The sequence below is a fragment of the Hyla sarda genome, chromosome 1 (assembly GCF_029499605.1).
Source record: "Hyla sarda isolate aHylSar1 chromosome 1, aHylSar1.hap1, whole genome shotgun sequence".
In the NCBI taxonomy this organism is placed as follows: Eukaryota; Metazoa; Chordata; class Amphibia; order Anura; family Hylidae; genus Hyla; species Hyla sarda.
The window spans coordinates 189,857,207-189,883,223 of record NC_079189.1 but is presented as its reverse complement, the minus strand read 5'-3'; the positions used below and the strand labels follow the sequence as shown (position 1 = coordinate 189,883,223).

The 26,017-nt window shown below is 41.0% G+C and overlaps 1 protein-coding gene across 2 annotated transcripts in view; it reads right to left on the bottom strand.

Annotated features, from left to right (window-relative positions):
• Positions 1-26,017, bottom strand: part of PPA2 (inorganic pyrophosphatase 2) — a 37,673-nt gene that overhangs the window by 4,676 nt on the left and 6,980 nt on the right. For both annotated transcript variants that reach the window (XM_056566154.1, XM_056566159.1), the window contains exons 2-9: positions 20,223-20,287; positions 18,743-18,787; positions 16,026-16,079; positions 14,350-14,469; positions 14,118-14,204; positions 4,530-4,656; positions 2,277-2,404; positions 110-195 (exon numbers count right to left, since the gene is read on the bottom strand). In XM_056566154.1, coding sequence (XP_056422129.1) covers positions 110-195; positions 2,277-2,404; positions 4,530-4,656; positions 14,118-14,204; positions 14,350-14,469; positions 16,026-16,079; positions 18,743-18,787; positions 20,223-20,287 — 712 coding nt within the window. The remainder of the gene's footprint in view (positions 1-109; positions 196-2,276; positions 2,405-4,529; positions 4,657-14,117; positions 14,205-14,349; positions 14,470-16,025; positions 16,080-18,742; positions 18,788-20,222; positions 20,288-26,017) is intronic.

Here is a 26,017-nt window from a genome sequence, read left to right as displayed (position 1 = left end):
ACCAGCATTAGGTAAACTGCACACCTACTCCAGGAGTTCAGGATGTCCATGGAAACAGTACTGAGAACAAGGGCATAAGGTCCAAGATTAGAGATATACAAATTCTTACCACACTATATCACCACACTCCGACTTCTTATGAACCATGTTTAGCCAATGTTCATGAGTTTCTTTGATTACTTCAACTGCAAACGCCTAAGACAATGCAAAGACAAAGCTATGTGTAAGGCAATGTAAAGTCCCTAAAAGATACAGAAAAGAAAGTATAGTAGATTCATGAAGATAATGAAGCAGGATGTAACTGAATGGGTCCGTTGCATCCATTACAGCGTGCTGTATGCATGTAGCAGACTTTTTAGAACAGACATTTTGTGGCTCAAAATTGTGGATGCTCTATAGGGCAATAAAACTGCAAGTGTTAATTAAAACTCTGAAAGTGCAACTTTTTTCAACTATTTTTATTTATTTATTTATTTATTTATTTTATTTCTAAAACAGGTGTTCCAGGATTTTTCTTCTTCAGCCTTTGAGCCCACAATGCCAATTTATAATTCTGTGTGCCACTTTGTCCCGTTTTTATGCACAGACTCACATCCAGAAGTGCTTTAGTGCATTTTTATTTTTGTCTCAGACCTTTACCAGTATTCCATCAGCTTGAGACAATATGTTAAAAAAGTCACCTGGTCTCCAGAGGAGCATGGATATGCTGCAGTGGGAGTGTGTATAGCATTACTTCAGTATATCTCTTCTACCCTGCTATTCATTAGCCATGCCCCCTGGAGACAATGTGACTTATAAAAGGTCATTGGCTGCATAGAATGCTCGGAAAATTCAGATAAAAATAATTAAAAAAAAAAAACTTTCATTGCAGTACTTCTGGGTGTGGGTCCCATGTATGAAGGTAATAGAAACATATTACACAGTATTATAACATGGTATCCTGGGCTAAAAGGCTGAAGAAACATAACTATTACTTGCCTTTTTTCCTTCCGTGACAGGTAATTTGTAAAAGGGAAATTCCAGGATTTTTTTTGTTCTTAAAGGGGTACGCCAATTCACCTGGTGCCAGAAAGTTAAACAGATTTGTAAATTACTTCTATTTAAAAATCTTAACCCTTCCAGTACTTATCAGCTTCTGTATGCTCCACAGGAAGTTGAGTCATTATTTCCAGTCTAACCACAGTGCTCTCTGTTGACTCCTCTATCCGTGTCAGGAATTGTCCAGAGTAGGAGCAAATCCCCATAGCAAATCTCACCTGCTATAGACAGTTCCTGACACGGATAGAGGGGCCTGCAGAGAGCACTGTGGTCAGACTGGAAAAAAAACTACACAACTTCCTCTGTAGTATACAGCAGCTGATAAGTACTGGAAGGATTAAGATATTTAAAAAGGAAGTAATTTACAAATATGTTTAACTTTTTGGCACCAGTTGATTTGAACACTTTTTTTCCCCACCGGAACACCCCTTTAAGCCTATGATGCCAAGTTTTTGTTTTTTTAATAAAAAAGTACAAACTAAAATACTACAGTGAACCCAGCCTGTCTAGTTAATAAATTCCTAGGCGATAGAAGTAACTACAACTGGAACTGGTTGTGAGGCTTATGGATTAAACAGGCAGATTGTAAGGTTTATTTGATCCGAGCAGTTGGTACGCTTCTGCATGCACACCAAATGTGCCTGTGAGATTATCAACAAAGTATGCATATGGCATTCTGCAGCAATTACCACCTACCAATGATGTAGCTACACATTGTTTGGCAGGTAATCTCACAGGCATATTCGGTGTGCATGCAGAAGTGTACCAACTGCTGGGATCAAAAGCGTACTAGTCAGATCGCACAGAAAAAAAAAAAAAATCTCAGTACCTAATCCTGGCCATGTACATCTAATATTTAGGCCTCTTTCACCTATATTTATTATAAAAATCTCTCTTAATTAGCTCAGTGTTCTAAATCCTCTCAGGGGATCTGTCCTTGTGGTGGTGGGAGGTGATTGGTGTGTCTGCTCATGCAGCCTTGTACTTGAGTTTTTTCTTGTCCATGACTCATGGACAAGCATGATGCTTCTGCAGGACTGTCAGTGTCCTAGTAGGTATGGGGACCCCTAGTGGTGGGATTTTCAGGAGCTTTTGTTTTTTTCTTAAAACATTTTAAAACAACCATATTACAAAAGGTCTTTAATTTTCATCAACAACAACATATAAAAAGTTTTTGAATCTGACAGTGCCCATTTAAAGAGCTATTATCCTTAACAAGCAGTATTCCTTGGACCCACCTGATCTTTAAACTGGCCATTAAACCCAAACTGGTTTTCAGGTTTTCCATCAGGCACTTTGTAAGTTTTTAGCCAATCAACAGTAGCCTCGAGATAGCCTGGTTTTAACTTTCTGACATCATCAATGTCTGTAACACGCCAATAAAGCAGTGAAGAGATGAAACATGTCACTTTCAGATGGTCCATTCTACAAAAGCTTACCAGATTAGACCAGTACAAGAAAAAAAAAATTTATGTAATACTTCCACAATTTCTGTGACCGATAGGATGACAATGAGTGAATTTTGTGAGTGCAGGAGCAGGCATTTAACCCCTTGCAAGTCGTGATCAATGGCGATCACAGGGTCTAAAGTGAAATTAAGAAGTTGCCGGTAGCTCAGTGAAGCTCACGGAACCCCTGCAATGTGGTTTCGCAAAAAAAAAAAAACAAGCCCTCATATGGGTCTGTAGGTGAAAAAATAAAAAGTTATGGATTTAAAAAAAAGGAAAAAATGAAAATGAAATTTGGCCTGCTCCTTAAGACCAAAGTGGGCTGTGTCCTAAAGGGATTAAAGGGGTACTCCCACTCTAGACATCTTATCCCCTATCCAAAGGATAGGGGATAAGATGTCTGATCGCGGGGGTCCCGCCCCCTCCCATAAACTTGCATTGAGGGGACGGGCGTGACGTCACACGGGGGCGGAGAACTGACGTCACGGACTTCCGTTCCCGGAGTTGCGACTCAGACCCTCCAGCGGTTCTGGTGAGAACACAGGTGGGTTCTGCATGCAATAATGCGGGGGTCCCCAGCGGCGGGACCCCCGCGATCAGACATCTTATCCCCTATCCTTTGGATAGGGTATAAGATGTCTAGGGTGGGAGTACCCCTTTAAATGTCCGATATAGTGACTGGCTGAGCAGACAGTTTTTGTCCACATAGCACAGCACTGGAACTAGTAGTAGGAGGACTCAAAGCAGGGAACAATAGTTCAAGAAACTGGCAGTAGTAAGGAAGTGGGACATGCAAGTATAACTCTTTTCCTGCAGCCCAGACCACATATTAAAAAGTTTCCAAATTAATTATTGGAAAATATTGCTTATTTGGGGGGCAAATTTAAGCGTTATTTCTTATGTGTAATTTGCAACTCTCCCTTTGTTTTGAACTAAAAAGTTAGAGTGCTGCAAAAAAAATTGTGAATTCTACACCAGTTTTCTGGTGAAAGCATTTATTAATTCTTCCCTAAAAAGGTAGGGTCCCGCATCTGCAGCATATTTTACACTGCGGATGCACTGCCGGCAGTCAGTGTCTGCAGAGTGAGCTCCCTGCTACAAAGAGCTCACTCTGCCCTCACTCTGACTGCCGACAGTGCATCCGCAGCATCAAATATGCTGCAGATGCGGTGTCACCCTACCCTTAGGCTGCATTTCCATTTGGCATTTTTTTTTTTACTGCCTCTGCAGTTTGAGTCAAAGCCAGGAGTGAATTCAAAAGGAATGGGAAATATAAAGTAAAGACTTTTCCATCCTCACCAATCCACTTTTGGCTTTGCCTTAAACTGTATTGGTCCATTTTCCAAAGAAAACTGTCAAGTGGAAATGCAGCTTAAGGGTACGTTCAGACAAACCGATCCACAGCTTATTTTATGCTGTGGATCCGCCGCTGAAAGACCGCTACATGGTGCCTTTAGATGTGCCTGCTCGGAGAATCAATACGCCGCTATGAGCAGACACAATGAAGCGATGTGAGACACCGTGCATGCGCAGTGTGCTCGCACACATTGCGGCTGCTCCCCCTGCTCCATGAGCTAGGCTGAGAGCTGCCGAGATGTGCCAGTATGTTGCGCATGCACGCGGCGACTCGCACATCGTAGTGTGTCTGCTTGTAGCGGCGTATTGCTGCTCCCAGCAGGCACATCTAAAGGCCCCATGTAGCGGTCCTTCAGCGGCAGATGCACAGCATAAAATACGCTGTGGATCCGCGCGTCTGAACATACCCTAAGGGTACTTTCACACAGGTTGTATATGCTGCAGATTTTCCATTAAAATTTTGCATATTGAAAATCTGAGACACATAATGCCAACAATGTGAATGAGATTTTAAATTCTTAATGTTGCTGTGTCAGAGTTCGGGGAAGGTGCATAGATCCTTAAATCACAACATGCATATGCAGTAAAAAACGTAACATATAGACAAAAATGTAAAAAAAAAATGAAAAAACCCTATATACAACCTTACCGCATACAGTAAAGTAATAGCTTCAGAATTTAACCAACCATTGAATTTGTCGGCTTCAGGATCTTCAATATTGATTGCAATAATCTTCCAGTCCATTTCTCCTTCATCTATCAAGGCTAAAACTCCAAGCGGTTTTACTTGAATTACCTCTCCCCTAGAGCAAACCTGCAACACATGATGCATCCCATTAAGATTTTATTACGGAATAGTTTTAATTTGATCATCTAATCTTTTCCTAGCAAGCAGTCACAGAGAAAACCTTATCTCTATTACTGTTTAAAGATACGACTGACTGAATCCATATAGGTAGCAGCACAGCTGTACGCATCTTGCACGTGTTTATTTTCTCAGTGGGAACTAGCACAAAGGGGGGATAATTATCAAGGTAACCCCAGCAGACAGGCTTGCTATATTTAAGTAAAGGCGGATGCCTCTACATAAATCCAGCAAACCCATGGGCCCATGCTGAAATCTCTACTAGCTTTGAGCTAGTAGAGATTTTAACAGCAGTTTAATCCATTTTGCCATCATAAACTGTCATAAACCTGGCAAGCAATTGAGCACACCCAATTCACCAGTACCGCCACCCCCTTTCCGCAAACAATCGCACCACATCTGCATCTAGCGTACAAATTGTGCAATTTGGTGTTTTGACAAGGTTTATATAAAAAAAAAAAAAAATTGCAACTGATAACTACACCCCAAAGAAATATAGTAACATTTTTTAGTTTTTGAGGTTGAAAAAAAAAAAAAAAAAAGAGACCAGAGTCCATTCTGTTCAACCTAAAACCTTACTGTGTTGATCCAGAGGAAAGGAAAAAAAGACCATGAGGCTGATGCCAATTGCCACGGAGGAAAAATGCCTGCACGACCCCAATATGGCAATCAAAAGAAATCCCTGGATCAACATTCTATCCCCATAAATTTAGTATCCATAACCTCTAGTATCCATACATCCAGGCCCCTCGAACTTTTTTATTGAGTCATACATCACAACATCATGTGGCAGAGGGTTACATATTCTTCCTGTTCTTACAGTAAAGAATCCCTGTCTGTGATTATGGTGAAACCTTCTTTCCTCTAGACGTAGAGAATGCCCCCTTGTCATGGTTACCGGCCTAAGTATAAAAAGATCACTAGAAAGATCTCTGTACTGTCCATTCATATATTTGTACATTGTGATCAAATTGCCCCAAGACGTCGTTTCTCTAAACGAAATAACCCCAAGCTTAATAATATACCATCAGTTATGCTTGTCACCCTCCTCTTCACCCTCTCCAGTTCACACCAAAGTGTGTACACCAATGCAAGATAGCAGGGTTCTCCAAAATGTGGCTCACAGGGTGTCTGCTAGATCATAACATTTGTGGTAGCTGGAAATGCATATAGGTAGGACAAGGGAAGGCATTGGCTGACTTAATAGAATGAGTTATTAAAGCAAACCTCTAATGCAGTGCAGAAAATATTCAGCAAAGAGCAACAGGGAGAACAGCGTCCTGTTCAGGGATTTATGTACCAAATTTGAAATTAAGTGATTCAGTCAATTGACTATTGTGTAAATATGTAAAATTGGGGGCTCAGCTATATCCTAGGTAAGACCAGGGGTGCTACCCAGCATTGAATAAACCACCAATAGAACTCAAAACAAGAATCAATGCTATAACAGATGCATACCCAAAAGGATAAAATATCATGCAGAATACAGAAATTGTATTAAAGATACACAAAATGCACAAAGTACAAAATCAGCAAAAGAAAAGAAACAGATTAAAAACACTTTAAAAGGGATCAAACCGAGCCACACTACAACAAGAGGGAGACACTGTAGATGTTACCCCAGGGCAAGGGCTGTAATGTAATATCAACCCCCCCCCCGTCCAGATAGCATGTGTCTGTGTTACCTCCTACAGCAACATAAATACTCTGTGGGGGACATGTATCATTATGCGTGTATGGTAGAAGCAATTTACCCCTTTTCCCGAATTCTAAATTATGCACAGAAGCGCTAAATTTATCAATCAAGCGCAATGAGCTTCATAAATTGCGGGTAAATATAGTAATCTCCTCAATCCACTCTTTGGAAAATAGAATCTATGATTTAGAGCATCTTGCTACGTTAAGTCCAAGATGACTTATATTTGGGCAAAAAAAAACAGCACGTGCGGCAAAATTTTTGGTATAAAGGAAAAGTACGCAGTTAATAAATCCATGTATACTATAGATGTCACTCCAAGGTACCCTGATTCAGCCACATCTGGAGGACATGCTCTACCAAAACGTGCGCAAAAAAATTGCACAAAAAAAGAGCTTGCGCTAAATTTTGCGCAAAAAAATACACACAAAACAGGGCTAAAAAAATTTGATACATGTCCCCCTGAATGTGTACACAATGGGGGGTATTTATCAATTTTGCCTGTTGACAGTTTCTTTTTACCCCTTTTTCCCCACTTTGTTTTTGTGTGGACATGCACCAAATTTATCATTTGGTGCAAGTTGTTAGTAATTTTGGCTCAAATGTTGAAATCAGCTGTTCACAGCGCCTTTTACACAGAACTTACCGCCACAGAGGACAGCGTATTTTACCCTGTAGAGCAGCCATTTCGGGGTCCATCCTGCAGTATATCAGCAAGCGACATGAGTTATTTTCTTTTGTGGGGTTTATAGCCACCATGTGAAATGGATTTTATTTTTAACTTGAGTGGTTTTTTTTTTTTTTTTGGTTACTTTAGTGCTTATCTTTCCTGAACCTGTGTGGCCATCTCAAAAGCTGGCTCAACAGAGAGTAAAGGTCCCTCAGAGACGGCTATGTCGCAGGATAGTATTGCGCAGCCCTGGAGGTGTCGATGCTTTCACAACATTTTGTTATGTATTTTGACACCTTTACATTTTCTGACATTGCTATGTGTGTTTTCCATGTACAAAATTTCTTGGAGATGATATGCGCCAAAAAAAGGTGCAAAATTGCGCCAATGATCGATTGGCGCAAATGATGAATTACTGACCAAAGTAAAAATCACACACAGGACCGTGTGATTTTGAAAAAGTTGGAAAAATTGATAGTGGAGAAAATATGCCAAACTTTGGCGCAAAAAGACACTGCGCCAATGCATTGCACCAAAGTTACGGGAAAAAAAAAAAAAAAAACACAAATCCTTTGATAAATACCCCCCAATGAGAATAGATCATACACAATATTGCAAAACAAGATTACAAAACAGTGATATGGTGTATATAGAGAAACCTACAAAAGGAATCAAAATATTATGCAGACCAGCTTAAAGTCAACAGTGTATAGAAACAAAAAATATATATAGGCCGTGTTGAATATGGAATAGGCTGGTATGCAGCCATCTCATAGGGGGAAAACAAACCAGGCAGAACCGGGACAGGAGGAGCAATGAAGCGAATAAGCCCCTATCCAACAAGGACCCAACGCGTTCAGTCACCACATGTGACTTCCTCAGGGGTGGAGAGGTGTTACAAATTACTGTGTCTTATATACTAAATAAAGTAGGGTAAATACCTGTCAAGTGTGGTTAAGTGTCATATCATACTCGTGGCTTGGCGGGCACCAAAATGGGCGTCATCTGGCACATAGGTCAAGGTTCAATGTCACCAGCGTGTGTAATGCGCCGAGCATTATGTCAGCATGTACTGTGTGTCAGTGCTAGAGAACAGAACACCGTGCATTATCTGAGCGCATGGCGCTTTGACGTGTTGTCCTCAGCGTCATCAGCGCGTGCTCTGGCAACATTATCTGCGTCATTGGCGCATACACACCGGCACCTTGCTTCCTATATGTCGATTTACATATCACTCGGTAATCAGATCACATGTTCCAGACTACACAATGTGACTGACCATGTGATCGGCAATTTACATATGTTAATACAGGTCTTGTTGTAGCGTGGCTCGGTTTGATCGTTTAAGTGTTTTTAATCTGCGAGTCTTTTCTTTTGCTGATTTTGTACTTTGTGTATCTAATAAAATTTTGGTATTTAGCATGATAATTATCCTTTTGGGTGTGCATCTGTTATAGCATTGATTCTTGTTTTGAGTTCTATCAATTTACTATTGTGCACAGTGCTGCACTATAGTCCTTTGTCTAAAAAACCATTAGAGGTACGCTTTAAATGCTACTGCAGCGGCTTCTTCCAGTGTGAAACGTCACCAGAAGATAGGAGGCAACGATCAATGCTGCATACACTCCACCTTTGGGTATATAATCTGTTATGTGCAACATCTACAATGATCAGTAAATGTCCACTTTACAGAGGAAACATCTGCAAGCTGGCGATTTAGAATCCTTCTCTAAAACAGTTACTCATTCTATTCTTTTAATCCATGGAGAGCCAAAATTATTGTTGCTTTATTCTAGATTCCATGCTCCCCATTACCACACATCCTAAGGGTGCATTCACATTACGCTTTGGCCAGATCCAGCAGAGAATTTAAAACACTCCTATGCCGTATACCCGCTGGACCCCATTCACTTCAATGAGTCGGACGGAGTCAGCTAGTGACTGGTCGGGTTATTTTTGGACCGTATCCGGTTTTATTGCCAGACTGAAAACCATAATCTGCCACGGTTTTTAGTCTGCCAACAAAACTAATATGGTTCAAAAATGAGTAGACCAGAGACGCTGACTCAGTCCGCCTCATTGAAGTGAATGGGGTGCAGCACGGGTCCAGCAGTTTTTCTTTAATTCTCCCGTTGGATGCGGCTGACGTATAGCCAACACGGTGTGAATGCACCCTAAAGAAAAAAATTCTGTCTGCTTGCAGCTACTACTAGAAATCCTTAATGAAAACAGATTAAAGGGGATTCGCACACACACTATTTTGTGTCAGTTTTTTATTATGTTTTTTGAGCCATAGCTCAAAAGTGGACCCAGCTGTAAAGACAAGGGGATTTTCACAAATACCTTTTTTTCTTGTCAAAAGACTGAAAGAAAAATTGATAAGTGAATTATAAAAGGAAGTACCGTATTGCCCTAGGTGCGCGACTTAAGCGTGACGCTCTGTCTCGCTCCCGGGAACTTCATGCTCAGATTGTACGCTTAGAAGCTCTCTTACCGTCTTCCCCCTCCTTTATCGACTTTGAAGCGCTTAGTGACTGCCCGTGCTCAGTTGGGTGACCTGGCTCTCCATAGAGTTGAGCGACAGCTAGTGTATGCTAACCAGCATTTTTATGAGAAAGGCAAGAAAGCACGTACCATGTTAGCCAGGTGCCTACGAGTGCTGTTGCTCAATCTCCCTCTGCCCTGAAGGACTCCTCTGGTCCTCCTTCATCTTGCTGATATTTCTTGCCTCTTTGTTGATTACTACTCTGGTCTCTACACCCTTCCCTCTAAGCTTCCATCTGATCCGGTGGAGCGTGCATCTGCCCTTGACTCCCATCTTTCCCGATGTGGCTTGCCTACTCTGTCGGGGGCGGATCGTGAGGTCCTCAAAGCACCTACTACTGGGGATGAACTCTTGGAGGTTCTCAAACCCCTTCCTGTTGGTCACTCCCCCGGCCCAGATGGATTCATGTACCTGTATTATAAGACTTACTCTTCTGGATGCGGAAAAGGCCTTTGATAGACTAGGATGGCCGTTTATTTTCTCTACCCTACAAAAGTTCGGTATCAAAGGCAACTTTCTGACTGCACTGCGGGGTCTCTATTCCTCTCCTACTGCCTCTCAAACTTCCTCATGCTTCCTCCCCAACCTTCCCTTTGTTTAATAGGACTCGTCAGGGATGCCCGTTGTCCCCCTGGTTTTCGCCTTATGCATTGAGCCTTTGGCCACAATGATAAGGGGGGACCCAAACATCACTGGTATTCCCTTACACAACAGGGAATTTAAGATATGTTTATTCGCTGATGATGTCCTTCTTACACTCTCGTCCTTTGTCTTCTCTCTCTAGCCTCTATAAAGCTCTTCATGTCTACGGTGTGGTTTCTGGCTACAAGGTCAATCTCTATAAATCTGAAGCTCTCCCTATGTCCTTGTCTACTCCTTTGTGCTCTAAGTATTCATTTAAATGGTCTACCTCTGCTATCAAGTATTTAGGGGTTTATATCACCTCTCACTACTCCTCTTTATTCTACTAATTACCTTCCCCTTTTCCGGGAACTTCAGGCTCTTTTGGAGAAATGGCGGTCACAATATATCTCCTTTTTTGTCATATAGGTTAAAATGACGATCCTGCCAAAACTACTCTATTTTTTCGAGACGTTGCCCACCCGAGTGCCTTTATTGGCCCTTCGCTCTTTTCAATTGTCAATTTTACATTTCATCTGGGACGGTAAGACGTCTGCCATTGTCTGTCATGATGGCCAGTAGGGCTCTGGGGGGGTCTGGCGGTTCCCGACATGATAAAATACTACTGGGCTGCACTCCTATGCCATCTAGCAGCATGGTCCTCATATCACGCATACAGCCGCTGGATGGAACTGGAGAAGCTCTGGTTGGCTCTTATCCATCCTAATATTCTCCTCTGGTCAGCTCTGGCGTCTACTATCTCTCTCTCTCTCTCCTCTACTGGGCACAATTTCTTTCTCTAAATATGTATGGGGTACTGCTCAGTGAAATTCAAAATTTTATCCCTTTTCCCCTATACGGTCTTTCCTCTATCACCTTGACTTCCCCTCTACGAGTGGGGGGTCTCGGGCCTTCTCTGCTGGGCTGATGTAGTGGACCCCTTGTCTTGTTCCCTCCTGCCCTTTTACCAATTGATGGCTCGTTGAGAGTTCCCCTCGTCTGAGCGCTTCCACTATTTACAATTGAGACTTTTTTGTCTTCCATGGCTGGCTCTGCAGTGGCCTTTCTGCCCACCAGTTTCGAATGGCTGTGTCGAGGTGGGCCTCAGGCGAGGGGCCTTCTCTCCTATATTTACTCCTTACTTCTTCAGCCCCCTAATGGTGACCCTCCAGCACACCGATACATGGGCCGTTGGGAGGATGTCCTGAATACTACCATTACCCTACCTCGGTGGCATGTTGTCTGGGAGAGGGCCTCTAAGGCCTCCATTTGAACTGCCTACAAGGAAACCCAGTATAAAATGATTATGGGCTGGTTTCACACTCCGGAACTACTGAATATACTAAACCCTGACATCCCTCCTCAATGCTGGCGTTGTGGGGTGGGGCTGGGTACAGTGTCCTGCCCTCTCATAGTGGATTACTGGGAAAAAAGTGCAGAGCCTCATTTTTGCTGCACTGGGAGTCTCTGTCCCTCTGGACCCTCTTGTCTACCTTCACCTTTCTCACGCTTCCCTTTCTAAGAAGCCATTCAAGCTTTTCATGCATATTGCCTTGGCAGCTTAAACCCTTATTGCTAAGCATTGGAAGAAGACCCTTCCTCCCTCTGAGTCAGACCTGTTAGCCCGTATTCGTGAGATCCGCTCCTTGGAATTCCTCACGGCCTCTCTAAATAGTTCTATCCCCTAATTTTTTTTCCTTTTTGGGAAACTTGGGACCGCTTTTCTGATCACCAGCCACCTTGATTCTCCTGTCTTCTCTTCCCTCTCTTTCTCCTTCCTTCTCCTCCCCCTCCCCTCCTCTTGGTTTCTGGGGTTTGTTAGGTGTTTGTCTTTGTGGTCCTTTTAGTTCTTAATAGAACAACAAAGTATACATATTTGCTAAATGCTCTGCGTCTATGCTCCTGTACGCTGATTTACCCAAAACCTATCCAAATATTTTTTTGAACTACGAGTGACATCAATTCTTGCATTGCTTTACTCCTCTCTTACCTTTATGTCATTCACTAGACAATGGCCTAGGTTGCCGACAAGTCATTTTCACATCAGCACCATTACATCCATACTTTTATAAGCTTTCAGTAACTCCAGCTGTTTTTTTTTTTCTCTCTCTTTGAGTTAGGTCTTAGATTTACATCAATCTTGTAAGAATCCTCTTGCTTTAGTGGCAGTATAAAGGATTCGTGCAAATGTATTGTATCTCTATTAAATTATACAGTTAGTATAGGACCTGTAGCTGCCCGTTTGGGAATAGTCCAACATTTCTAAGGCGCTACTTTGTGGGTCCTATCGGACTGTCATTGGATATTTTAATGGTTTTGGTTATCACATAAGAGCACTATTTTAAGGAATACCCGTTTTAGTGCAAGCTTTTAAAAGCTATGTATTAAAACCCCTTAAGGACGCAGGGTTTTTCCATTTCCATTTTTTCCTCATCACCTTCTAAAAATCATAACGCTTTAAATTTTGCACATAAAATTCCATATGATGGCTTATTTTTTGCGCCACCAATTCTACTTTGCAGTGAAATTTGTAATTTTACCCAAAAATCCATGGTGAAACGGAAAAAATGCATTGTGCGACAAAATTGAAGAAAAAATGTCATTTTGTAACTTTTGGGGGCTTCCGTTTCTACGCAGTGCATTTTTCAGTAAAAATAACACCTTATCTTTATTCTGTAGGTCCATATAGTTAAAATGATACCCTACTTATATAGGTTGGATATTGTCGTACTTCGGAAAAAAAATCATAACTACATGCAGGAAAATGTATATGTTAAAAATTCTCATCTTCTAACCCCTATAACTTATTTTTCCATGTACGGGCAGATATGAGGACTCATTTTTGCGCCATGTTCTGAAGTTTTTCTCGGTATCAATTTTGTATTGATTGGACTTTTTGATCGCTTTTTATTCATTTTTTCATGATATAAAAAGTGACCAAAAATACGCTTTTTTGGACTTTGGAATTTTAATTCAATTTAATTAATGATATTTTTATAGTTCGGACATTTCGCACGCGGCGATACCACATGTTTATTTACACAGTTTTTTTTTTTTTTTTATGGGAAAAGGGAGGTGATTCAAACTTATTAGGGAAGGGGTTAAATGACCTTTGTTAACTTTTTTTTCACTTTTTTTGCAGTGCTATAGCTCCCATAGGGAGCTATAGCATTGTACACACTGATCTCTTATGCTGATCCCTCCAAAGCCATAGCTTTGCATGGATCAGCGAGATAGGGGCTCGATTGCTCAAGCCTGTAGCTCAGGCTTGGAGCAATTAAACCCAGATCGGACGCGACGGAGCAAGGTAAGGGGGCCTCCGCTCGCGTCCTAGCTGATCGGAACATTGCGATTTTATTGCGATGTCCCGATCAGCCTGACTGAGCTGCTGGGAAGCGTTTACTTTCACTTTCAGATGCGGCGGTCAGCTTTGTCGTGTCTGAAGGGTTAATAGCACGCGGCACAATGATCGGTGTTAGCCCAGGGTCCCGGCTACGAATAGCAGCCGGGACCGACCCGGTGTGATGCGGGGTCACACCGGGACCAGGCGTAGGGCGTACAGGTACGCCATACGTCCTTAACAGGTTAAGGCTCACCCAACTGCCCTTTATGGTGTATACACTTTATTTTTTATTTATCAGGTGATTATGCTATAGCATGGGCTGCATGTAGCCTATACCCTGTGCATATGTAATCATTTTGTTAGACTTACATTAGCAATGGATTTATCTTTATTCAACTATATTGCAGATGTTAAGTAAGGACATCTATCTAATGGCACAGGTCCAACACACTAAACCCCTACTGTTCAGGATTCGTAGCGCTAAGAACTAAGTCTTATGACAAAACCTAACAACTATTTACATAGTAAAAAGCACCTTTGAGCCGATTTCACAGACATCAATAGGATCATTATCTCCACAGCATTTTGTATCTTTGTCTTTATGACTAGGATCTTCCCAGGTCTGTAATACAGGACAGGAAAAACAAAATTAGATAAAATCAATGCAGCAACATCCAAAATCTTTTAAACTACAGTAGTTTTCATGGAAGGAATTCACTTACAACCTATGTCGCAGGTAAACCTGTAAAGAAAGCTACATTTTTTACCTGAGGTAAAGCGCCATAGTTCCAAATGTATCCCTTGTGAGGAAAGATATTTGACACATATCGAAGTTTTTCTTTTTTTATATCTTGTTTAATTGGATTTAAGGACTCCTTTGTTGCAATCTAATAATGGAAAAGTAATGCATAGAAAAGGGAGAATCGAATAAAAACAGCACAGCAAGGGGTCATGGAAATAGCTGCAGTAAAAGAGATTAAAGGGATCCTGCCATGTCGAAGACGCAGTCCAATCTGCCAGCAGCATGTTACAGAGCAGGAGTAGCTGAGCAGACTTTTATAAAGGTTTTTTCTGTTTTGTTTTTTAAAGTTGTCTTATAAATTTATTTATTCGTGTATATCCCTGCTATTTTATGTTTAGGTGTCAAGTGGGTGGTTCTACTCAATGAGTGACATTTATCTCTGTATGCACACTTAAAAGGCATGGCTGCAAGTTATTAAGTAAGACCACCTACCTACATACACCCCCTGGGCATAGAAAGAGCAGAGTTAAAGGGGTACTCCAGTGAAAAACTTTTTTTTTTTAAATCAACTGGTGCCAGAAAGTTAAACAGATTTGTAAATTACTTCTATTAAAAAATCTTAATCCTTCCTGTACTTATTAGCTGCTGAATACTACAGCGGAATTTTCTTTTTGAAACACAGAACTGTCTGATGACATCATGGGCACAGTGCTCTCTGCTGACATCTCTGTCCATTTTATGAACTGTCCAGAACAGCATATGTAGTGTACAGTCTCATGGGAATCCTGGATTAAGCTTTATAAACCCCCATAGACCCTTACTATCTAAACGAAGTAATGATACAATTTTGCTTACTACACACAAAAGAGTGGTTCTTCGAGTGCATAAGACGGCTGACCCTTGCGAGACCTCGATTCTGAATTCTACCAAATACCAGACAACTGCCTGATGCAGCAATTTTGATTGATTTTGTAGAAGTTATGGAGACTTACTATTTTATTGTTTTATTGTTTTCCTTCTTATTGTTATTATCTTGCTCTCAAATTTCAATTAAGGTCCCTTTGGACCTGATAGATCCTTTGTGAATATGCGTAACACTGTTTGGATGAACAATTATGCTCCACCAGTCAAGGTTATTATGCATGTTCATATGTAAACTCTGACACATCTGATGTCATAATATGTTATATGTTACATTTCTTATGTTTATAAAATTCAATAAAAAAACATTGTGAAACAGAACAGCATATGTTTGCTATGGGGATTTCCTTTTACCCTGGACAATTCCTAAAAATGGACAGAGATGTCAGCAGAGAGCACTGTGCTCGTGATTCAGCAGACAGCTCTGTGTTTCAAACGGAAAATAATTTCCACTGTAGTATTCAGCAGCAAATAAGTACAGGAAGGATTAAGATTTTTTAATAGAAGTTATTTACAAATCTGTTTAACTTTCTGGCACCAGTTGATTTAAAAAAATAAAAAAAGTTTTTCACCGGAGTACCCCTTTAAATGGCTAAATTATAAAGGAACTTTTCCAACAAAAACTATATCTGTTTAGCTCTACTAGGGCTATAAAATGCTGCAGGCAGAATTGACGGCACCCAATTTGGAAGTGTTCTCCAACACTTCAGAATTGTTCTCCAACACTGCAGAATTGACTGCACCCAATTTGGAAGTGGATTTCAAGCAGCAACTAGTCACCTCCATTTTGGCATTTGTCCATCGTGGCACTTCGACCACCATGTTAAACAGGTTCTGGGAAAAAAAAAAGAAAAAAGTGTAGGTCTTTAAAAGCATAGAAAAGTAATGGTGAGCATTTTAGACATCAGATCTCAACATAAATGTAAAATGTAACTTGATAAATCTATTGTACGAGATACACAAAGTTGGAATGATTCTGGTACTTAACCCCTTAAGGACCGGGGTTTTTTCCATTTTTGCATTTTCGTTTTTTGCTCCTTGCCTTTAAAAAATCATAACTTTAAATTTTGCACCTAAAAAAATCGATATGATGGCTTATTTTTTGCGCCACCAATTCTACTTTGTAATGACGTCAGTCATTTTGCCCAAAAATCTACGGTGAAACGGAAAAAAAAATCATTGTGCGACAAAATTGAAAAAAAAACGCCGGTTTGTAACTTTTGGGGGCTTCCGTTTCTACGTAGTACATTTTTCGGTAAAAATGACACCTTCTCTTTATTCTGTAGGTCCATACGATTAAAATGATCCCCTACTTATATAGGTTTGACAGACATATAGGTTTTGTCGGACTTCTGGAAAAAATCATAACTACATGCAGGAAAATTAATACGTTTAAAGTTGTCATCTTCTGACCCCCTATAACTTTTTTATTTTTCCGTGTATGGGGCGGTATGAGGGCTAATTTTTTGCGCCATGATCTGAAGTTTTTAACGGTACCATTTTTGCATTGATAGATCTTATTGATCGCTTTTTATTCATTTTTAAATGATATAAAAGTGACCAAAAATGCACTATTTTGGACTTTGGAATTTTTTTGCGCGCACGCCATTGACCGAGCGGTTTAATTAATGATATATTTTTATAATTCGGACATTTCCGCACGCGGTGATACCATATATGTTTATTTAAATTTTTATTTACACTTTTTTTTATTGGAAAAGGGGGGTGATTCAAAGTTTTAATAGGGGAGGAGTTAAATGATCTTTATTCACTTTTTTTTTTCACTTTTTTTGCAGTGTTATAGGTCCCATAGGGACCTATAACACTGCACACACTGATCATCATTGATCACTGGTTTCTCATAAGAAACCAGTGATCAACGATTCTGTCGCATGACTGCTCATGCCTGGATCTCAGGCACTGAGCAGTCATTCGGCGATCGGATAGCGAGGAGGCAGGTAGGGGCCCTCCCGCTGTCCTGTCAGCTGTTCGGGCTCCAGAAAGTTAAACAGATTTGTAAATTACTTCTATTAAAAAAAATTAATCCTTCCAGTACTTATCAGCTGCTGTTATGATCCACAGGAAGTTCTTTTCTTTTTGAATTTCCTTTCTGCCTGACCACATTGCTCTCTGCTGATAACTCGGTCCATTTTAGGAACTGTCCAGAGCAGGAGCAAATCCCCATAGGAAACCTATTCTGCTCTGGACAGTTCCTAAAATGGAAAGAGGTGTCAGCAGAGAGCACTGTGGTCAGGCAGAAAGGAAATAAAAATAAAAAAAAAGAACTTCCTGTGGATCATAACAGCAGCTGATAAGTACTGGAAGGATTAAGATTGTTTAATAGAAGTAATTTACAAATCTGTATAACTTTCTGGCACCAGTTTATAAAAAATACAAATAAAATTCCAGTGGAGAACCCCTTTAAAACAACAAGACGTGTGGAAGTGCTACACACCACTTCTATCATGCTGCTAAAGTAGTGAACTATGCTTCTTGATGTTCCAAATCCATACCAACAGGGCCAGTTTAGGGTTCAATACATAATCCTTTATGCCAGCTTGGAATCCTTTGTTTTAAGAACCAGTCACATAACAGTGGTTTTTAAACCATCCCGCAAAAAAGTATGAACTACTTTACTAAACTACTAAGTGTAAAAATGTCACTAATAGAGTTCTATAGAGATTCCACCCAATATAGCCACCTACAAGTACAAGGAGGTAAATGTCCAATCATTTAAAAAAAAAGAAAATCCTGTTTTAGAGAACATTTATAATGTAACACGACATAGCAGATATTTAATGCATTTTAGGCAAAGTTGTGGCGGTTGTAAGAAGTTTTTTCAGTCCAAACAGACCTTATGCAATATAAACAGGGTCTTATAGCAGCTGGAGCTTTTGGCCATCACTGGGCTCTATTGCAAAGAGCATCTTTTCCTGTATTACAAGGCTGCCAATCTGACCAAAGATCCATCTACTATGATAAAAAAAATAGGGGCATTTCACTTCCAGGGGCTTATGTGAGGGCCAGACAAGACCGCAGAATGTGTTAAGACTTTAAGAAAGCAGCAGGAAATAAGGACCCCATAGCAACTTAGCCCCTGACATTTTATTGTTCTTCAATTTTTTATCATCTGATAGTTTCATACGGCTCAGAATACATTACAGTATGGATCTACTTCAGGAAACAATCCTGACATTTCATCCACTTGTGTTTGTTTGCATGTTTGGAATTTCACAGGCACTGTGCTGTTGCCGTGATGTAATGTTTTTTACATTTTCATACTACTTCCAGTGTCTATCTGGAGTAGATGTTCTAAGAATATGAATTACCTGCAAGAGACATGTTTCCAACAGTAATATGCTACCAAGGAGATGTTGCATTTAAACCTACATAACCTGTATTCAGGACAAGACAACATTGCTCATCCGGTTTACTACACAATAAATATTGGTTTGGATGGTCTCTGTGCTCTAAGCATATAGATTAGTTATCATTACCTTAGTCCAGTTAGACTTCGATTTTTTTGCTGGCACATTATTGTCCTGGAAAAAAATAAAAAATAAATCTGGAGTTTGTTACAAGAAACTAACACACAAAGTATCAGCCAAACAAATATATATCTGAAAGCAGCCATGTCTAAATGGGGAAATCAGGAGATGGAATTAGGAGATGGAATAAGAAAAAAAAAAAAAAAATCTAAATCCTAAAAATCTTTTAGGTCTATCTACCTCAATATATAGCTACTATATTTCTTGCAAAGATCACACTGTTCTCTCACAGCACAGAGCAACACCATTACTTGCAGCATGGTGAGAATTCACATAGGAAAGGCTAGTTTTCACTTAAAATGACCTATAAGATCACCGAAATGACTGATAAACAAGGCATTGCATTGTGACACCTAGATAGAGAAAACAATATAGATTAAGCTCTCAGTTTCGCACACCCCCTTCTGACCTCTAGAAAAGTTATGGAGCACACCCAGTAATCTTTCCCATTCATGTCAATGGGATATCTCTCTATTGTTGGTCCATAGGGCTAGCTGTAAAGCATATACCGTATTTATCGGGGTATACCACGCATCGGCCTATAACACGCACCCTCATTTTACCAAGGATATTTGGGTAAAAAAAGTTTTTTACCCAAATATCCATGGTAAAATGAGGGTGCGTGTGTGCGCGTGTATACCAGATACACCCCCAGGAAAGGCAGGGGGGAGAGGCCGTCGCTGCCCGCTTCTCTCCCCCTGCCTTTCCTGGGGTCTAGAGCCCTGCTGCCGGCCCTTCTCACCCCCTGGCTATCGGCGCCGCTGCCCGTTCTGTCCCCCTAACTATCTGTGTCGGCGCCCCATTGCCGGCGCCGATAGCCAGGGGGAGCGAAGCGGCACCGACAGCCAGGGGGACGGCCTCTCTCCCCCTGCCTTTCCTGGGGGTGTATCGGCGTATAACACGCACAGACTTTAGGCTAAAAATTTTAGCCTAAAAAGTGCGTGTTATACGCCGATAAATACGGTATGTTAAAACAGCTCAGGCAAGATGGGTGCCCACATAATAATGTACAAAAATACAGCAGAAAATAGTTTAGATTCTAAAGGATTTTTTTTCATAATCACTAAAAATATCTAGGTAGCACATTCCCTTTAAGTTCCCTTTCCTAATAAGAAACTCTTAAAAGTTATAAGTCACCAGGTTTGTGCTGACCTGTCAGGAATGTGTGTAGCAGTGACAGACACCCTGACTATAGTGCTCTGTCATTTACTTGCCATTATGCAATTTTTGTGAAATCCCACTATATCAGGTGCAGCCTCATGGAATTCTAGTTTACATCACTCTTAGATAGGGTGAATAACAGAATATCTTTAAAAGCAGAATACATCTTGTCTGCTCTACAAACATAGAAGTAACTTACAACTATCTGACATGGAGATGGCGGATATCTAATTTACAGTCAATATATAGTAAATGTCAGAGATTGTACCTCTTCAGTCCTTAGATACAGTGGGATATCATGAAAAGGTGAGATGAATTTACCTTCTTCATTCTCTGTGAACCATAAAGAGAACATAACATTACAAACACTGCCATCTTATTAAGAAGGAAGACAAATATTTTTTACTTTTATTTAATAAACACACACTTGAATCCTGAAGTGCTTCTAAGACTACCAGTGTGTCTTCCAATGTGTAGTGCACTAGCTGAGCAGAGGTCTATTCTAACATTACAGGTTATACACATTGGTTGTCTTGGTGTTCCGTGTTTTTTTCACAACAGTCTCATTCTGACAGGTTTCTTGCTGAAGCAAGAATTTTCATGATCTGTTCAGTGACTTCTTCCTATATCCTACTTCCGGAACTGTGACAACTTGCATAAACTAGAGGTAGATCGAATACCAGAATGCTTTCAGAACCTTGAGAAGACACACCTTAGGATCATACCCGATCATGTTAGACTCCTCATACATCCTGTAACAATGGGGACCATGATGCCTGTGTTCTTAGTTGCAGTCTTAGAGTACGACACCATCAGTGCTATATTTTATGTACACTTATTGGAATGTTGTGGGTCTCCTGTAAAGCACTACAGAAAGTTGAAAGCTGTCAGAACGCAGTGCTTCTTGCAGTTTTGTGGCTCATCTTTTTAAGATTAATGCACCTGTTTAAAAACAGCATTGTGATTTGTTTGCATGTGGGGAACTCTATGCATCCCCTATGCAACTGGAAAAAAATGCATCCAACACATTCGTAAACCTTGATCAAGAATGAAAAACCGTAGCTTGTTTTTGTAAAAGCGTATGCACTTTATACCCTAGCAGAGAAGAAAAATGTGGTTTCTTAAAATGTAACTAAAGCAGAACACTCCCCCCCTGTTCTTCAGATTGGGCATGAAGAGACATTCCATACTTGGCATACCCTTGCCAAAGCAACCCTATGATACCCAGCGGGACCCCTGCATAAGCCTGTGTCTATTTAATACTGCCCTGGTTGGATTCAAACCTAGAACCCCAGTGCTGAATGACCTCACACCCAGCGAGTTCCCTGCATAAGCCCATGTCTATTAAATAGCCTAGCACAGACAGCCTTTCTATGCCTCTTTCTGGAGAGCAAAGCTACAAAACTCAGCTATTTCCTGTAGTGGGGACACCTAACCAGTCCCAAATCCTTAGCTGTGTGGTCCCTACCAGCCAATGTCTTCAGTCCAGCCTCTATGCCCAGGTTATAGGCAGTGCTTGCTCTCATCAGCCTTGGAACCCAAAAAGACTAAACCAATCCTCTCCACGATCCAAATTTATGCACAAATATCTATGATTGATTTATCTACTTTAGGGTTCAAAGTGATCGTAGAATAAAGCCAAGTTTATAAATTTCCTTATATATTTTTCTGCTATAATTTGGTGGACACCCACATTTGGCAGACACACCGTCTCTTCTGCTGGTTTCTGCATGGCTGAGCAAGAACTTATTTAGGTTATTCAAGAGCATTGACACTTGTGTGCAGCAAGATGTTCAACCCGGTCAAATGATCTCATTCAGTGTCAAAGTGCTGCCTACTGTATTATACTGAGACAAAGCCAAAACTGAACAGACCCAACTATGTTTCTGTGCTTTTCTAAATGAAGACAACGATCCCCAGTCTCTGACAAGGCCAACGTTCCAAGCCAAGAATAGTTATACAGTGAAAAGGTTAGTGTTCCAACGTCACAGAATGGTGTTATAAACCACTGCCTGATACTCCCCATATATTTATTCATGTTCTTGAATTAGCACCAACATATTCTGCACTGTACAGAGAATTCCATATGACATAAGTTCCTGTCCCCAGTGGAGCTCACAATTTATTTCCCAGTCTTAGGTACAAAAACACTATAATAGGGAGCATTTAATGAGGCTTGTATGCAGGTCTTCTGGCGCAAAAAAATTAAAAATAAAAAAAAGCTAATTTTTGCCAATACCTATTTTGTTCATAAGTTTATGATTTTTTTCTGTGTTTTGCACAAATTGCCAGCTTTCTATTGTAAGTAATGAGAAATCCCCCTCTATATAGCATATCATTATGTGTATATCAGTATGTGTTTTTGGAGTAAGGAAAAAAGCTTAAGTGCCTGGAAATAAAAACACAAACACAAGATGTTTTCCTTGTTCATGCTGTAACTTTAGCATAATTCTCTCTAAGGGTACGTTCACATGGGCGGATTACCTGCGGAATTTCTGCGGCATAATTGCTACCATTGACTAATGGGTCTGAATTAAAATCTGCCAATCTGCCTCTATTACAGATTTTCTGCTTGAACACAGTAAATACGCTGCAGAAATTAAAGTAGACTATTAAATCGGGGAAAAACTGCAAAATAACCAGAAAATATGTTTTTTTTTTTTTGGGCCTTTACTTTAAAAGACATATACAGTAGGCATATAAAAACACGTGAACAAGGTTTCTTATTGTTTACCCACGCCCCTTTTATTACTTGACACCGTGCCAAAGGCTGTCCGTACATGCTGGCAGTTTAAGTTTTGCAACAGCTGGAGGCAGGGTGGTTGGGAAACATTGACACCTCTGTACCAGGTACGGAGGTGCAGGCCCAATCATTTAGGGCATAATGTGAGCCCTGTACATCAATCAGCGGGACCAGCAAAGTAAGAAAACTTCTTAGATCGCATTATGCCCTAACTGATTGTGTCTATGCCTCAGTGCTCCGTACGGAAGTTAGGCCACTGCGTTCCACCCCCTGGCCGGCTCCCATGCGGGGAATATGAAGTTATTGTGCAGTGATTTCATATTACCCACCGGGAGTTCTGAATGGTAAATTGGTGCCAATCAGAGCTCCTGGCGGGGAATATAACATCACAGCACTGTAACTTCATATTCACAGCCTGGGAGTTGGCTGGGGAGCAAATGGAAGGCATTGCTGCCTGCAGAAGTGCCCCATTGAGCCAAAAAATTTGTTTCAAATGTCAAGGAAGTGGAGCTCAATTAATTGGTGGCTGGAATCTTTGACAACGAATCCAGTTATTGTTTTTTATCGATAATATCAATTTATCGATTAAGATCGTTGCAGCCCTATAGTGATCCCTCTCACATGATGGTACAGCCTTGTAATAGGCTCTTGAACCCCTTAGTTACCAAGCAAAGTGTTCAAATAGCTTGGTTAAACTTTATTAAAAAAGAAATCAGGAGGGGATAATGAAAAAAAAATGTTGCAATTTGTTTTAGTGTGGTCAGTATTATTACAGCGATACCAAACTTTACCTAGTTTTAGTAATTTGGCTCAATAGAATCACTTTTTATTAACTGTCACCACATTCAAGACCTATAAGCCCATGTTCACATGGCAGAATTTCCACGCCGGATTCAGTCACGGAGATTCCGATGTGCATATGGCGGAATTTCCATGCCAAATGTTTCCGGCACAGAAATTCCTATTTCCGTGTCCCCACAAAGAATGAACACGTTAATTCATTGTGCGGAGTCTGCACGGAATGCATAGACGTCTATGAGACAGCACATTCCTGTGCGGTCCTAGGGGCTTGCAACATCTTCCGGCCGAAAGACAAATCCTGGGAAGATGTTACATTCAACTTTTAATGGTTGAAGAAGGTATGCGGAGATGACCATGTTCCGCTCTGCAAATCTGTTCAATGGAGGCTGAGGCTTTTTCAGCCCAAGAGACAGCTAGTGCCCTAGTTGAGTAAGTACGAACACCTTCAGGGACTTGCTTACCGGAAGATTTAAAGGCCTCTTGGATAGATAACTTCAGTCACCTAGAAATTGAGCTTTATGAAGCTCTCTTGCCCTTGTTGGGCCCTTGAAAATCTTAGGTTTTAACCCCTTAAGGACTCAGGGTTTTTCCGTTTTTGCACTTTTGGTTTTTCCTCCTTACCTTTAAAAAAAATCATAATTCTTTCAATTTTGCACCTACAAATCCATATGATTGCTTATTTTTTGCGCCACCAATTCTACTTTGTAATGAATTCAGTCATTTTACCCAAAAATCTACAGCAAAACGGGAAAAAAAAAAATCACTGTGCGACAAAATTTAAGAAAAAACGCCATTTTGTAACCTTTCGGGGCTTCCGTTTCTACACAATACATTTTACGGTAAAAATTACACCTTTATTCTGTAGGTCCATATGATTTAAAATGATACCCTACTTATATAGGTTTGATTTTGTCCTACTTCTGAAAAAAATCATAACTACATGCAGGAAAATGTATACGTTTAAAATAGTCATCTTCTGACCCCTATAACTATTTTTTTGCATATGGGGCGGAATGAGGGCTCATTTTTTGCGCCGTGATCTTAAGTTTTTAGCGGTACCATTTTTGTATTGATTGGACTTCTTGATCGCTTTTTGTTCATTTTTTTTCATGATATAATAAGTGACCAAAAATACGCTATTTTGGACTTTGGCATTTTTTTTGCACGTACGCCATTGACCCTACGGTTTACTTAATGATATTTTTTTTATTTGGACATTTCCGAACGCGGTGATACCACATATGTTTAATTTTATTTACACTGGATTTTTTTTAAGTGGGAAAAGGGGTGATTGAAACTTATTAGGGAAGGGGTTAAATGATCCTTACTAACTTTTTTTTGCAATGTTATAGCCACCATAGGGCGCTATTACACTGCACATGCTCATGCCTGGATCTCAGGCACTGAGCAGTCATTCGGCGATCGGACACCAGGAGGCAGGTAAGGGGACCCTCCTCGTGTCCTACAGCTGTTTGGGACACCGCGGTTCCGAACACCCCCTGAGCTAACCGGCAGCACTTTAGTTTCACTTTAGACACGGCGATCAACTTTGAACGCCGCGTCTAAAGGGTTAATAGCGCTCAGCACCGCTATCAGCCACGGGTCCGACCCTGTGGCCCCGCGTTATAGAACGGGAGCTGACTCAGGACGTACAGGTACGCCCTGAGTCCTTAAAGGAGTAGTCCAGTGGTGACTCAGTGGTTTACAACTTATCACCTATCTTAAGGATAGGGGATAAGTTGCAGATCGCGGGGGGTCAGACCCCTGGGGCCCCCCGCGATCTCATGTACGGAGCCCCGACAGCCCGCGGGAAGGGGGCGTGTCGACCTCCGCACGAAGCTGCGGCCGACACGCCCCCTCAATACAACTCTATGGCAGAGCCGAAGCGCTGCCTTCGGCAATCTCCGGCTCTGCCATTGAGATGTATTGAGGGGGCGTGTCGGCCGCCGCCTCGTGCGGGGGTCGACACCCGCTATCTCGGCGGAGAGCCGGTGCCCCGTACAGAGAGATCGCAGGGGGCCCCAGCAGTCGGACCCCCCGCGATCTCAAACTTATCCCCTATCCTTAGGATAGGGGATAAGTTTTTCACCACTGGACTACCCCTTTAAGGAGTTAATCTAGAAATAGCAGAAAAACATTTTTAATCCATTCATGTTCAGCTAAAGAGGAATCAAAATAGCATCCTAAAGCTGCCGTCTGAACTTTTAGACTTTTTTTGAACCCCTCTTGGAGAAAGTCTAGTATTCTAGGGATTTCTGGGTTCCGACTGAACCACACCATGAAATACATTTCTTCCAGTATCTTAAATATATAGAAGTGGAACCTTTTTTACTTTAACAAAGTACTAACCACTTTACAAGAAAGTCCTTTATTTAGTAGGATCTGCCTTTCAAGAGCCATGCTGTTAACTGTAGGGTTTCTAGGTCTTGATAACAGAGGTCCCTGTGTCAGAAGATTCTTCACCTAAAGAAGCTGGATCAGATCTGTTACAGAGAGAAGAATAAGGAGACTGAACCAAC